General features: G+C 34.4%; 1 protein-coding gene across 9 annotated transcripts in view; it reads right to left on the reverse strand.

Moving 5' to 3' along the window:
• Positions 1-17,066, reverse strand: part of baz (par-3 family cell polarity regulator) — a 67,947-nt gene that overhangs the window by 15,604 nt on the left and 35,277 nt on the right. For 6 of the 9 annotated variants that reach the window (XR_015837445.1, XM_088259098.1, XM_088259100.1 and 3 more), the window contains exons 2-5: positions 3,968-4,177; positions 1,895-2,041; positions 878-1,074; positions 194-319 (exon numbers count right to left, since the gene is read on the reverse strand). Coding sequence is in view for 8 of the 9 variants with exons in the window: in XM_088259098.1 (XP_088115224.1) it covers positions 194-319; positions 878-1,074; positions 1,895-2,041; positions 3,968-4,177 (680 nt within the window). In the remaining variant the exon portion in view is untranslated. Of the gene's footprint in view, positions 1-193; positions 320-877; positions 1,075-1,894; positions 2,042-3,967; positions 4,178-7,449; positions 7,816-12,706; positions 12,849-17,066 lie in introns of those variants that run through there. The other 3 variants (XM_088259099.1, XM_088259096.1, XM_088259097.1) reach the window with 2 other exon arrangements.

Consider the following 17,066-nt stretch of genomic DNA (forward strand, 5'->3'; position numbering starts at 1 on the left):
GCGTGCTGACCATTACACTACGGAGGCGGACATACATACTTACACATATAGTAAGTAAACTTCCTCTATAAACATGAGCAGTTTTGTTCTTTTAGAGAGGTAGCATCTAAACTTTGATGTCACCATTTTGTGTTTATATTTATATATTTATACTTATATTATACTCATTTAAAAATAATATTTTTGTTATTACCTATGATTTTGATTATTGACAACACTAGTATCTTGTCCCAAGGGTTCCTTCCTAGCGGAGTCTCTGGGCAAGCTTTTTGTGCTGCAAACTTGGACCCTTTCTGCTGCATCCGCCCATGCTCCACTTCTGCAAGAGATTGTACATGTTGACAAATTTATTTTAAAAACAATTTAATACAGCCACATTTTTTTCTTTTTATCTTTACTTTTTAAGGATCTTTTTTTAAAAGGTGAAAACCATAGAGGTTCATGTAATGATTGATGGTACAAAATGGGTTGAATATGCAAAAATATTGTATTCATCATTATTTATAATAGCATAGAGATTCAAGTAAGAAAGTGATTGATAATGAGATTATTATAAATGTTTCTAATGTATTTTTCACAATAATACCGAGTGAATCTGTATACATATGTAGTTTAAATCAGGAATTGATGAATCAATAAAAAAAATATTCATATAAATAGTTTTTTTTATAAAAATACAGTGACTTCATATACTTCATATACTGATGGGAATTTATTCTCAATGCATAATTTGACAAAGCTAAAAAACCTAAAAATTACCAAGTTTATTGAAAACTATTTTACTTTAAAATTGGGTTGATTTTTTAATAAGGTTATTTTTACCATTCGGCAACATTAAATTTAAATAGACTATTTCATTAATACTATATTTATTTACCCAGGTCCAGAAAACTGCATGGAGAGTCGGTTAGTCTGTCTCTGGAAGGCCTGCCCCGAATTGGGTGTCAACTTGTTGCTGTCATAGCTGGAGTTGTGGTGGTCTGCTATTCGGGGGGGACTGTCCCCCGGGTGCATCATGTGGGGGCTGTTTCCGTCTCTGAAAACAACGGCAGCCGACCACCGCTTGGAAGCCATCTGGAAACATCAAGAAATCAAAGGGTGATGAATTTTGCTCGGAAAAATTGCTGGAGGATATTATGGCATATATATTGAATACTGACGCTCAAAAATGTGTTCAAAGATAACTTGGATCCAAAGTTGAAGAAATAAAAAAGATAACTCGACTTTTGCCAATCACTCAAAAACCATGATTTTGACAAAAATACTAACAAAATTTTTACACACATGTCGTAAAAGTAGAAAATTAGATAGATTAGAAATCCTCGAAATAAATAGATTGAAAAATTGCCCCAATAAAGAAATATTTGACGATTAAGTCACACACATCCATTCACCTTTACTACCATATACCCATTAATACACAAACAATAAATGCTTAAATGTCATGTCGATAAGAAGTAATTGCCGAAAATTATGTTATATTTCAGAGAATACAGGACTTCCCCATGCTAATGAGCAGTAGAAGAGGTTGTTTGTCAGCGTTTCCAGATTTAACTATATATTATTTAAATTCACATACAAAATCCATTTCTAACATAAAATTATATTAAAGCATGCCTAAAACCTTAACATACGTGTAATTATTATTTTAATGCAATACTTAAACTCATTCAATTTAAATTAAATTTGTCAGAAAAAAATATATAAAATCATGGTATTCAATTCCTGCCTTGTTGTATATATGTATAACATTTTTGTCTAGCCTCACACCAGTCTGATGATGTCGGTTACAACGAAACGTTACTGGTCAAATAAAATTCATGTGGAAAAAACTACATAGTTGTTTTTTTTATTCTAGAAAATAAAGTGTTTTTATTTGAATCAAATATGTTACCTGGGGAGGTTGGTTGTGGGGAAGGTTGTCTTGATTGAGGGTGGGTTCACTACCCCTCCGAACCTGCAGCCCTCCTGTGCCGAGTCCCCCTGCCCCTACTTCCACTCCGCACGAGTCGGCTGACCCTACCCCGACTCCACCACCACCCTGGACCAAAAAAAAGCAAATTAATGTTATAGTTATAATTCACAATGATTTAAAGGCATAATTATATTAACACCTTCAATATGTATAAAATAATGTCATATAGATAAACTTAATTTCAAAAAATTTTAAAAACCCTTGACTTTTTTGAAACTTATTTAATTAATAATCAAATGTAATGTTTTAAAACCCATAACATATAAAGTAGAATTTGATTTTGAAAAAATCAAATTCTACTTTTTATTTACATATCATAAATTAGTGTATTCCTTTGTGTTTTTAAAACACATAAAACTGGCTACGAATCCTTATCTTTATTCAACACAGCTGAACGCCCGTATCAATGCGTGGCTGCAATATTTGTATGGACACGGGAGCCGTGTTCGATGCACAGAATGTGTCTTTTAGTGGATTTTCAACACATTGATACATTTTAATGTCATCCACCAATCAGGGCATCTACAAATACTAACATACTGACACACCCTGTATATCACAAAGTGCATCAGTGTTGTAAAAGTGTGTTACATGGAGTCTAAAACAAACCACTCTAAAAGTATAGCTAAAAATAACATTAAATTTAAGTCGCTTTTTTTCTCCTTACATTTGGTGATCGAAAATAATGAATTAAAACTTTTGGTAATATATAAAATAACAATGGCATGCTTAATTTATTAACATTTTTAAGATGGTGGATTATCAAGAATGCTAAAAAAATTGAAGTGTACTCTGTAAATGAACAATATGCAATTTCGTTTAAGCACAAACAGAACTGTGGGACTATTATATTATTTTTCTCATCCAACGCCCCACAGATTACCACAAAACCACTATGCGTAAACAAAGTCATAAATTTCAGTACAAACAGTTTTTTGAAAAATAATCACCAAAAATGACTTCATTGTTAATACTTCTCATGCTAAGTTGCGTAATAAAATATGCAAAATGGTAATTCGGAAATAACACAAATTTGGATAAAAACATTAAGAAAATAAATTGTATGCAATATATATATTCACATAAGTACCATAATTACGAGTGTTGAATTATTATTAAGTATGTATTAATGAATTCTCTGGAGTTATCTTATACTATTTAGATACTTGAGTGGTGATTTATACAAGAATGGTGCGTAATTAAAGCATAAAAATGTCTTATACAAGTTGATATTTTGGCAAACATAATTATTGTTCTTGTTCTGGGAACAGGGACATTTGCATAAATTAAATTCAGGATTTTTGGTGTCCGATAATTGGCACTCGGCATCGTCGATAAGATGTTTTCGATTTATATCACGTAAATATGAATGAAATATTAAAAGTAATCAATGTTCTTGAAATCATTATTTTATCTTAACACTTTAATATAGAAGATAAAATGGAATACTAATATTGTTTTTTAATTTAAAATGCGAAAAAATTATCACAAAAAAGACATAATAGTAATAATTACAAAAAATAAAATAAAGTCTTGGGGGACTCTTTGTCAGCTCGGCTATCCAAACTTAAAACACAGTAAGGGACATTTTTTTGTAGTATGTTTTTTTTTGCATTTTTGGACTAAGTAGAATCTACTTAGTCTAAAAATGCCAACAACAAAAAAACATACTACTAAAAAAATGTCCCTTACTGTGTTTTGAGTTTGGACAGCTGAGCTGCGCATAGAGGAATAATTTAAAAACATTCTTAAGGAATAAAAACTAAATGCAGATTAATGAGGGGGGGAGGAGGATGAATGGACAAAGGCCGACACTTCGTCCCCAGCCCTCAGGATCCCTATGCCTATTAAAAAAATAATACAGAAGAAAAGAAAAAAAAAACAGTATTTTCAAAAACTTATGAATGAATAAAGATAATGGCTGTTTTGAATAAGCAAATTTTGGAAGGCGCTCTGCAATATAATGTAGATTTTTAAGTTTTGTCGTCTCACCCGAAAGAGGTCGGGGCTGGCGGTGCCCGCCGAGCTGCCGCTGGCGCCGTCGCCGCCGTGGTGCAGCGCTGCGGTGCCGTCCGGCCGGCCCTCCAGCGCGGCCACCAGCGTCTCCCGGTCGTCCGCCACGTCCTTCAGCTGGTCGTCGGGGTCCAGGATACCCCCCGACCCGGACCGCAGGTTGCGCACCACCACCCATGACTCGGAGCCCTGAAACAGCGACAGCGACCAAATTAGAAGGGAATATTTTAACCCTTTCCGGTCCCCCAAAATTAAAAAAAAAATCTAGGTAGACAGTTACATTCCAATTCGAAAAAACAATCTTTTGTCCTCTGCTCCACATACTGTTGTAATAGATACGAGTGACAAAAATGTAAGCTTGGAATTTAAATAAATAAAAATAATGATGAAAAAATGTCGAATAACATCCGACATGGGACCTAAGAGGAAAAAATCGATGTCGAATGAGATTCGACATTGGTAAGGGTTAAAAGCAACATTTTAAGTGTTATCAAATCAAATTGTGAGTTATTTTATGTATGTATCCACCCTTCTTTCTGAACCTAATTCTAGAATTGCTGTCATAATTTCTAAAATGATAAAGCTAAACGCATTTAAACTTTGATTTCAATATTCTGTTTGTAAATAAAAAATAAAACTTGACACTGGCAGAAATATCCTCCAACACGTCAAAGTCGTGTCACAGTACATGTGAGTTCACTACAGACATCTATGTTAGAATAAGAAAATTAATCAATATATGTAGGGGTTAAAAAACAAACTATATGAATGGCAACAAATGTTGCAGCGTAGATGTGAAATGTTGCAGCGAGAGTTTAAGCAATATACAACGCCTTCATAATTTGAAATAGACTCTGGGCTCAACAGACCTGCAGGGGGTAATATTGTGTGAAGAAAAACAACGCGATCAAGAAGTCGGAGAAAAATAGCGAGAATCAGAAAAGCTCAGAGAAAAGGCGGGAAAAACCCTCATAGTAAAAAAAAACAATAGTGATAAGTATAAATGCAAACAACGTTGGAAACGACATCAAGGTGGTAAATCGGGTCGCAATCATTCGAGATACATAAGGATCTAAGTGATTTGGCAAATGCCTCAGTATCTGTCCTTTATAGCTTACCCCTGAAAACATGCGACGCATTGGTAAATAATTGATTACTGGAAGGCCACAAGGAACTCTAATCTATTAATCAAACGAGGTCTTTTGCGTAGAAAATATAATCAATTTATACATTGGAATAATTTACGTAGGAGCTCAAATATTATATCCCACTCGCGGGCAATTTTAGGAAGAACATTTTTATGACTAAGAAGAAGGAAGTAATTCTGAAGTCCTGATAAGGTGACAAAAAGTTTCAAGACCGCTGAGTACTGGGAATATTAACATATGAACGTAGTTCGACAAAATGCATTATCATTGAACAATAGGAAGAACATTAAAATAACAGACGTGCCTAGTATGTTCAGGCGATTAGCGTAGGATTAAAGCGCGTTAAAAAATTCGTTTAGTATGTAAGAGAAAGCATGCTAACGAGGAGATTTCGATGTGCTCAATTTTGGATTTAAAAAAGTACGGCTTCGCAGATAATACAGAACTATGTATCGTGCGAGTAAGCTTTTACGTGAATTCTACAGCCTTAATAGAAAATGTCAACAGTAAAATATTACCAAAAAAGTCGGAAAATCCGTCAATTCAAAATATGTGTTTTTAAATATTAAATTGATTTTTAATAACATTGAAAGCATGATTTATCATTACTACTTCAGAAATGTAGGTTCAACAGATACGCATTTACCTAAAGCGTAAAAAAGTATTATATTTCACATATTTGAATCGGTTATTATTCAGTTTAAACGAAACTGAATCGAATGATTTTATCTACGTGTAAATTACAGTAGAAAATGTGTAAATAATTTCTTCTTCGATTATGATGTTATACTTAATGATGTTCCTATAAATTGAAATTCATAAAATATTATACAATACTCCTAGTAAACCAGAATTGAATATTATTTGAAGGCATTAAACCGCGATCCATCGTCTTCTAATCCGGTTCTATACACAATAATCGTAATATTATAATACCTACAAAGACCGCAAACGCTATAGACAAATTACAAACTGAATAAAACGCGGGACCGTAACAGCTGTAATATTTTATTATATTATTTTAGTACATACACATCGATTCACATTACATAACACGAAAATCTTCGCTATTATAGAAAGATAGAAAGGAACATCGCGTCGGCTCCGCTTACTAATTCAAGAGCTTCGAGGTTATTCGTACATCTTTCAAGAGGGACCTCGTTTCTCTATTCAAGCGGTGGGAAAAGGGAGACACTTGTGCAATGCGGAGAAATAGCGATCTTTCAAATTTGAAAGGATTTTTTCAATGCGGACACTCGAGATTCGAATGCTCCATTCATCGTCGCAGAAGGCCGCGAAATATATCTCGACATCAAAAGAAACCCAAGGGTTGTAAGAGATACTGCGCGTTCTAAGTCTCGAAGATTATGTTCAGAATCATAAATATTTTAGTATCAACATAAATAAAGTCGAGTACGAGACCGTGAGAGTTTTTTTTCTAACACATTTGGTATGATCGATGCCAAATGGCAAAAGGTCACGCGTACGACACGGTTCCCGCAGTTGGCGTTTGCGTAACTAACATTCCCTGGGATTCTTACGCTCTAGTACAGTACCATAACTATTTTGCAGAAGGCTTTAGTAATGCAATGTCGCATTGTTTTCGGTCTAATTGTCTTGCCGAGTACTGTCAATGTACATTTCATAAACCAAAACGTCATTTCATGAAGTCAACACACACGATAAGGCTGAATGCCAAACGTCCGTGTGTCAATTATTACCTTCGTATATAATTCACTGTGAAGATTTAGGGATATTCCATTATATCGTACCGTGGTACTAACGATAACTTTATAAACGGCATTGAAACTAAATTGCTAATCGCTTCAAATTGCTAATGGATAATTGATGAATAGGTGCAGTATACCGCTAATGACCCAAATCACTATGAATCTCTAACATTTGTTATTATTTAAATATTTATTACAATATAAATATCTATGTTATTAAAATGTGATTATGGTGACAGAATATCATGAAAAAAACTTGTACATGCAAAATAGCAGATTATGTTACATGATACGTGTGCATAAAAAAAACCAATCAAATAATTATAGTCAAATTATAGTTAAAGGAATCTTGTAAGTCCACCACTGTTTTTTTTTTTTAGAAACAGCTGAATGCAGAATAATCGGTATACATCAGTCATTTAGGATACGCTTCGTGTCGACTTATCATAAAATATCTTAATACTTAAATAACCTTTTCGTTGCTTGTCATCCAAAACTGGGGATGTGAAAAATAACATTGAACCTTGAAACAATCTGATTTGAATCTGTTGATGTTTTTTCAAGCACGTTTGGTATGCATCACCTGTCTCCTCTGTGCATCTGCGATTCTGGCCAACCTCTTCCAACGGGGCGGCGGGACGGGCGGCTTGCTGCCCGTCTCTGGGACATCGCGGGACCCTCCCTCCAGCATCAGAAAGGCGACACCGTCACCCTCACATTATCACCACTAAATACTATGTCTGTTCAAAGACACGATCGTTTAAAGTTCGGTTTCGATTTGTCGTTCGGACTAGCGAAAAGTTTTATGAATCAGGTTATTTTTTGGTGCGAACACTTAAAAATACCAAACATAAACGGTATTTTGGTCCAATTTAAGTAAATATTTGCGTTTAAAACTAAAGATTTCACATTCGTGTCAGACGCTAGTAAAGTAGGATTTTACAGCCGACTGGAGAAGTTATGACAGAAAACTAAAGTTAATGACGCTGTTCGATATTTAGAACACTGTAACTGTTAGTGCGTGCTTTCAGTGATCGGAAAATACTAAGCGTTCTGCTAGTGACTAGGAACTAGATAATGTATTACCAATAGCACCAGCGACGAGATAGCGTAGGAACGTAAAACTACTCCGTCGGTATACCAATAATACACTCCCTTTGTTATTTCGGTGGAGGAATTATTAGTCACGCCGAGCGTAAAATGTAGTAATAGGTTTGCTTATGACATGCAATGATATTATAATATATTTGTGTTGGAGCAATGCCGACTGATGGTGTCGTCTGCCGGCTATCGCGAGACTTATCGGGTGCTATGCCTGCCAGCCTACATGGCAACATCGTTTTTAAGGCGAAACGCCGATCAGCTATGTACTTTGGCGTATCCATTACGTTTCCGTTCGCGAACAATCATTCGTGTCGTCGAAACATACGGTTCGTATTGGTAAGAGAAGCTGCATCACGATACAAAAAAAGGCGTTTACAAATCTCGGTGAAGCTGACAATCGCGTACGTGTAACACCGGACGGAGAGCGATCAGAAAGTTCGAAGTTGACTTTCTAACTGTAATAAGAAATAAACTATTATCAAACGACTAGATAAAGTAATAAGTCTCGCTATTTATACAATAATGAAAGTATGTCAATCGAACGAGTTAATGTAATGAGTACCCTGAACGTATATAGGCTGAGAGTACATATAACGAGGCTTAAAACGTGTCTGGTAAGGTGCTATAAAGGGTTTCATCACGTGGAACTACCCCGATATCGCTATATTGGCTTTGCTCGCTTAGTAGATGCCGTGTCCTCTATCAGTATAACGGAGTACGAACGATTGATGATTGGATTACCATATTCTCGAATATTCTCATAGATCTAGTTGCGAGTTGCAAACTGTAAATGCAGATTCCCGATATTCAAATGATTACTATTACTGTCGTCGGTAGTAACTAAGCAACCGTTAAGAAACTCCGTGCACGCGGTTTGTTACGAAGCGCATTATGTTTAACTTCGACCGGAAAACAGAAAGCAACATTTTCCGTAAAGTAGGATTAACTGTCAGTGTCGATGTTTATGGTAGTATTGACAGCATTTCGAATTTAATGGCAAAATGTTGAATAAACGGCACAAAGAAATTGAAAAAATGAATAATGGATGAATGTTTTGCCATTTGATAGACGTCGGCATTTTCGAAACAGCACCTGAAAAGTGAGTTTGCATAAGCGAACCATTGTCTAACACGAGTTAGTACAAGGAAACGATATTTACTGAGAATATTACGATTCTTGAAATTTTCTCGATGTGTATCAATCTACACAATAGCTCGTCGGTCGAATAGGTTGTTGACGCATTCGCTGGAAACGGATATTTGAAAATATAAACAAGAGTACGCGCGATAATAGAACCATGGAAGCGAAGGTATTGTGTCGGCTGTCGCCATACCATTATTACCTAATCTGGCGAACGACAATTTTAACTGACAAGGGTGACCTACAAAGCCCCCCGAACAAACACAGCACACCTCGGGAAACAATGCGAACTTATCGCTGCATTTCCCTCGAGAACAAACGACACATATCCAGATACGTAAAGGCGTTATCGTATCCAACGCAAGCGTGGAAATTGGAAATACACACCGAGAATAAAGAGGGCGAATGGCAACACTCAAAATAAGAATAAAAGAGAAGAGTTACGAGTCCAGAGCGGGTTCGCGAGAAAATGTTTTGTTCTCCATATTTCCCAATGTTTGTGTTACGGAAACAATCCTAGGGGTTTACGCGTTGTTTACGATGCATTGTTACGACACGAAGGACTGAGATTTAAAACGAAAACTTTTAAACGCCGGTTTTACTATAGGAAATATAAACTCAGAAATAAATTAAAATTTGGTAGGTTTTGTTAACCTGTTTTAAAAACCGTCATATAGATAAATAAATATACAGAATAATAAAACCTAGATCACGGTTGACTTTTAACACTTGTTGAAATCCGCGCATGCGTCCTACATGAACGAAATTAATTTTTCGAATAAGGACTTCCGTTATAAGCAACTGTAAAGTGTCACGCTTCAACAACTGGTAAAGATTCCGCTAATCCCACCACTATACTAAATTATTATATTCCAGTTACATATTACATGCATGTATGTATGTATGGTACATACATAAGAACGAATATTTTTGTATACTGTAGTGCAGAGGTTTCCAAACCTTTTCAGCCCTATTACCCTCTTGAAGATGTATTGTTCGATTGTCCAGTTCTAGGTGGAGTCTCCTTTTTTCAAATTCTTCTGCTTTTCCTCTAAAACTTCCTGGCAACCTTGTTTTTAGCCCCCCAAACAACTTGAAACTCTGAATATTGCGATTGGGCGATTTTGTCTACGTTAGGAATCACTGGTGGAGTGTATCATATAGGTGTTAAAAGAATCACGAATCAATATACCAAACCTCTAGATAATAAGATAAAACAAATTGTTTTTCTTTTTTATATGAAAAAATATATAAAATGTTATTTTAAAAATTAAATCCGACTAAGTCAGAAAATAGCGCACCCAAAATTAAATATATACTTAAAATGCTGTTTGTTCAGTTTAAAATAATTAATAATCTTAATTAACATTTTGGAAATTTAGAACTATAAACAGGTAGGTTAAAAACACTTGCTTACTTGTGATTTAATAAACTCAGTAAAAAGTATTGCTAAATTCGAATTTTAAATTAACACTACTGGTTTCAGGAGAGTCTTCCTATCGACAGTTGATTTAAATCGGTATCGATATATCGTTTAAATTTACTAATAATTTGAACATACTTAATAAAATCATAAATAATGATGAAATTTTACAAACATAATGCCGATAACAATAGTCAAATAAGTGATGTATTTTGAAAAATAAACAGGCGCATTTTTTAATTTGTGGTGAACAGATATTTAAAATGTCTATCATGTATTCCCATTGGCATTTGGAAATATAAAACAATTCGAAATAAATCGTATTTTTCTAAATATTTATCGAAATAATTCTGGCGATATTCAACATTAAAATAATGTATTTTATTTAGAAATTGAAAAATTGAACGACCTATACGTACTTAAATTAATAAATGAAAAAGCAATAAATATTTAGTATCTGAAACACAGTATAATTGTAATCAGGATAAAGATTTCGAAAAACGCAATATAATATATCGTACAAGCGTTTTTCCCACTGTTAACAGTTTCTGGCGGGAAATACGCGTATGGAGGTGAAACCCGCTTTATCAACATGTAACAGCGCATTTGACTGGCTGACAAAACAACACAATGCGATTGATTGCAGCACGTTGCGACAACACACCACATTAGCATAATCGATACCGCGGTGTATCATCGTTACATGCTAATACATCAGTAAATCCATTATTTATTTTCTACCCATGGAATGCTCACTTGCTAAAACACGTGTTGGATAGGAAGAAAAAAATGGCGTAGGTACTTTGCCATATCACGGAAAACAATAGCTAAGAATTTTTTCATTTTTAATTAATGTTTTACTTAGTAAATACCATTAATTAAGTGGTATTTACTAAGTAAAACATTAATTAAAAATGGATAGATTTTACCACAAAGTGACTGCCGAATCAATTAATGAAAGAATTTTTTCGTTGAGAATTTTGTTTTATGACTTAATATAATAAAAATAATAATGATTTGATATTATTATAACAACAAATGGATTTAAAGCAACCAATACGTGCAGTAATAATTTTGAGATTTTTCATTTCATAATTTGTTTAAAATCTGCATACTTATAATGATTTTTAATGCGAGTTTTTAGTACTAATATTTCTTGATGGAACTGCATTTAATATAGTAAAATAGCATCTATACATTTAAATTAATAAAGTAACACTAGCCCAGTCCGATATGTCGATAATGATGAAACCCGGTCACTGATGCAATAAAATATATTTGGAAAAAACTATATATCTAGTTGTTATTTTATTATATCAAATATGAGTCCCAATTGAAATCATGTACGATACCGTATTATATAATACCAATATATTTTCTTAAATGCTGTCTTTCAAAAAACATATTTACAAAGTCATTGTTTTATTTGCCTCCTAAGATGTTCAAACGATAAATTAAATTGTCCATTTTTACGCCCATTACGTCACTGATGCTTATTGATGCGACCGATTGATCGTTTACAAAAGCAATCGAAGCGATTATCATTTGCGACCTCTCACTGTCAGTGAATTATGAGAATTTTGAGTGACATCGGTGTGGATGACATCGATAAGCTGTGGACATCGGCACATTTATATTTCCACAATTCGAACTATCGAAACTAATACTACAGATTAAATAAGGTAATATAAAATGTCTTTGACTATGTCACCAAGGGTCTTCACGTTATTTTTGATTTATAATATCCATGCACTTTTAGGTTAGGGTAAAAAAATACATAATTAAAATATAACTTTTCATTATAAAAATTGAACAAACATGATAGGAAATTGTTTTTTTTATAGGGAGAGGCCGATTCAATGCTTCTACCATACAATGGCGAACAATTCAACATATTGTATGTTATGTGGAAGCTCTATGCAAAGTAGGCTTATACTAGAATTTAAAACACTGACAAAGATCACAAAAATATAAAATCCAATACAACAGTCAACAGGTGAAAAAACGGCCCTGCTCTATATAATCCGCTCCTAATAAATTTAATACAAAAATTTTCACTTTCAAGTTAAAAACGCGACGTTAAAAAAAACTTAATTTTGTCAAGCATAAAGTGCGACCGTGGCCTAAATAACTCGCGAGTTAAAATAAAATATAATGATAAACGAAACCGTACACAGTTTGATTCGAATCTGCGTTCGAATTTCGAGCGTTTTCCGAATTAATGCGCGCGGCGCGCGGCGGAAGGAAAAGCGCGGATGTATCGCGCAATGCAGCGGGCGACCGCGGCGCTAGCACTGAGCGCGGATGGACCTGCGCGCGGGACATTCTGCCAGACTAAAGGTGCTCGCACACATAACGGCCTAACCATTACGGATGATAGAGCTCGCGCGATAGAAGAAATAATATACGAAAGATTTGTTATCTTAACACGTTGATTGCCGATCTGAAAAGCGGTATTTCACGAGGTAACCAAACTATAAATTTTCTATAAATTTTGTTTAACTCAATATTACCTAAGTAGGTTTAACATAATATTTACCGCGTGTAAATATTTATCACGCGGTAACGCGTGATCGGCCATCGGTTGACGGGCCGGATCACGCGTATACGCGTGACCGGCAATTAATGTGTTAAGGCTTCGTCTTAATACAACGCGATTACGCGATCATCGCAAATTTTCGCGAATTTTACTCGTACGTTTTATATTAACAGGTAATAGGGAATTTCACTTCAGTCGATTCATATTATATAACTGGCATAATTATGTATTATTAACGACATAATCTTACACAATATATATTATTTTATGTACTCAATTTTTATCTTCTTTTACTCACAATTTATTGTAAAATAAAACAGGAATAACGTTGTACTTTTTAGTAATATAAATTTTGTAGCATTAATATTGTGATGTTCTCAAGTAATGTCAGAGAATAATATAAATTGTGAATACAGTATATATTTTTTTTTTAAACCCTCATCGTGTATGGGCACCGATAGGACGCCCCCCTCTTAATATTATTGTAATACGAGTGTCCGGCCACCGGGTGTTCCGAGCGATGTCACTTGCTAATTGCGCGGCAAAAACTGCCCAACCCGCGCTCAGCTGACCGAGAAGACGCCATCTTGGACTAGGCAGACCAATGAACACCGAAACAACACATCATCTCGCATAATATTTATTCCACATATTCAGAACATACCTTCCGCTGGTTTTCATCACAAATTTGTACCGTGCAAATAATAAACAGGGTAAATACCGACCAAATATTTGCACAACACGACTCCTTTTCAAGAAGTTAATTAACACACGATGGAATTTCACACTTACGCGAGTACCTACCTGCTGACCTCTAGATTTTATCACGATAACGGCGATTTTTTGTCCATTTTAAAAATGACTCCACAATTCTCAAAATGGAGACGAATTACCGTATGTATCCAAATATAATAAAAATGCAATACATTACTGTTGATACTCAAACGTTAAACCAATTACTAATAACGCACCCCATAGACGGCTGAGGGAACAAATGTATTCACTCAAGATGATCTGGACATGAAAAACGGACTCTGTTATGGGCGAATTCTATAATGCTGTAAAGAATCCAGTTCACTGCACCGAAGGTGACAATCTAGAGGGGCTCCTGGTGGTTGGAAAAGTGGAAGAGACTAAAGCAATAGCAATCCGATGGTACCATAAGTTACTAAGAATAAGGATTATTTCTATCGGTGGATGTTCATTACCGATATCGTTTGAGACCGTTATGTCTAGACTATCCATACTTATCATATGTCAGCTTATGAGTCAGGTAGAAGAAAACTCTCAATTCCGATGTCAACACAACCGCAAGTTCGGGGACCCAGCCCTTGGGGTGGCAGACCCTGCTGCCTGGAACCTTTTGTCTTCTCGTTTGAAAATAATCCAGGATCTCAACCAGTTTCGATCACAACTGAAGTAAGACCCATCTTTTTGTAATCTCCCATCCTTTCGATTAAATTAAAATTATATTATGAATTCAAAGCCTTATTTATTCCTTCAAGCAATATTGCTCAATAATTTTTTCCATAGTGTTATTTATTAATGATATTTAGACCAGTATTAGGATCTTACATTAATATTACAATAAGGTTCCTATATAGTTCATAGCAAAAGGTATAGTAGACAAGAAAAATGTAAAGCGCCCTCGAGTCAAAATTTTGTAAAAATGACGCTAAATGAATTAGACAATTATTATTATTATAGGTTAAATTAAAATACGCAAAAAAATCTCAGAAAAAAATCAAAACATCAGTGTAACGCGATGTTGCAGTCATCCTCCACTAGGTGTGACGAACATCAACAAAAGGATGGTACACGATAGAACATGATGTGTTTAATAATTTGCCTGCCGCTCTGTATATGGACACTTCCTACACTTGGACGTGGCATTACCATCGCCATAAAGCACTAGGTTCGGAAGTTGAGCCATCTGAATACTAAAATAGCACAACCGAAACCCATCATTACAGAGCGCTGCAGATTAACAACAACCAATAAATATTTAATTGGGAGATAAAAAACTATAACCCAGAGTGGGCGAGACGAGAAACCAAAAAATGTATGCATAATTATTAAGTTGTTACACTCAATATTGCTACAATACTAATGTTCGGTTTCTCCTGCGCAAGATCTCGTTAACCAACTGTATCCTAAAACTGAAATCACGATTTCCTTCGGCAATGCATTCGATAAACAATACTTAACGTTGGTGGAATCGGGCACAGAAGCCTTTGAATCGACAGACACAAAACAACACGTGTTGCAAAACATTCCTCCAATAATAATTGTGTTAATGGTTTGATTGAAATGTTTCAAAAGAGGTTTTATACGTAGATGGCAAGTATTTCAGAATAAAACCAGTTGTTGTTTGATCAACAAGTTATGTACATCGAATACTCAATTAGGAAATCTAATTAACGATGTTTAAACAAATGTATAAAGTAATAACGAGTGAATTATTTTAAGAATCTTCGATCTCAGGTCATTACACTTAAGTATATATTTTTTATACTAAATTCAACAGTTGTAATTCGGTTGGTGTGATAACAAATAAATTTTCTTTTACCCATATTATTTATACAAGTAAATCGTTACTACTAAAAAGTAACGCTAGCGAAATACATATTGTGTTTAACCAATTTAACCATTCCACGTCGGATAAGGTTTTTTGAACTCTATCCTGGAACCCCGGATAGAATCGGGCGTGAAATTTCAACATTACAAGATGATATTTGGTCAATGTTAAAATAAGACAAAGAAAAAGAACCAATTACACGCGAGCAATTTTATCTAATGATAGAAAACTATCGCAATTTAAACACGAAGATAATAAATAATTCATTACATATTTTAATTATACCATTGTGTAGATTGTATACCAACGATCTGTGAACCTAGAGCTGAGATGTATTAAAGAAAATAATCATGTGGAATTATACATGGAGTATGTGCGAGTATACATAATGGTTGAAGAGGAGTACGGCTGTCCAAACTTAAAACACAGTAAGGGACATTTTTTGTAGTACGTTTTTTTTTTGCATTTTTGGACTAAGTAAAGTCTACTTAGTCCAAAAAATGCAAAAAAAAACGTACTACAAAAAATGTCCCTTACTGTGTTTTGAGTTTGGACAGCCGAGTAGGCATGAGTATAATTGAATTTCCCGCCATTACGATGGATTTAATTTTTTCATAATTTAGAGATGATGTCCACTAAAGACATAGTAAATGTAATTATTTATTAAAAAGACGCATTAAAGTCTACAAAATCGCTGTAAATTCACATCTGTCCTTCTTTCGTTCGGTTGCTCTGAATGTTGCAATGAATAAACTCTTTACTAGAACAAAAAAGTGAATTGTCAAGTGCTCATCTCATTAATTGATTCGGGAGTCACTTTGAGATAAAATCTATCCATTTTTAATTGAAGTTCTACATGGTAAATACTACTATTTCTCAAAATTTATTGTAACACGTGTTTGGATAGATTCCGCACCATTTTCAAACAACTTATATTCAAATATGAATATGAAAAGTTTTCTTTCTGAAAATGCTCATCATTTAATTTCTTTAGAAACTATCAATTGAACTATATTTTGTCAGTCAGTTGAGCATTATTTATCTTATTTTTATATGGTTAATTTTATGAATGACAGCGTTGGCGGTTAGCAGACATAAGAATGTCCACATAATGAATCGCAATAGGATATTTTTTATGCCTTGCATAAAAAATATCTCGTGACAAATGGTGGATGGTATTTCAGCCACCATCATGAAATGGAGAAGACTGATTGTGAATGCTTACGATTTTTTAATTAAATGAAATGCATATCATGAAGTAGGTATTTTTATTAACCCTTTGCTATAGTTGGATTAGAACAATGAAGAGAAAAAATATTAAGTGATTATTTAACAGACCTGTTTCAACGACAAGCTTATCAGATTTTGTATGGGTTACCAAGAGTGTTAAGTGTTTACAATATATAAAATAAGTTG

The sequence above is a fragment of the Brachycentrus maculatus genome, unplaced genomic scaffold (genome assembly GCF_059751285.1).
Source record: "Brachycentrus maculatus isolate JH-2025_06_01 unplaced genomic scaffold, ASM5975128v1 h1tg000110l, whole genome shotgun sequence".
In the NCBI taxonomy this organism is placed as follows: Eukaryota; Metazoa; Arthropoda; class Insecta; order Trichoptera; family Brachycentridae; genus Brachycentrus; species Brachycentrus maculatus.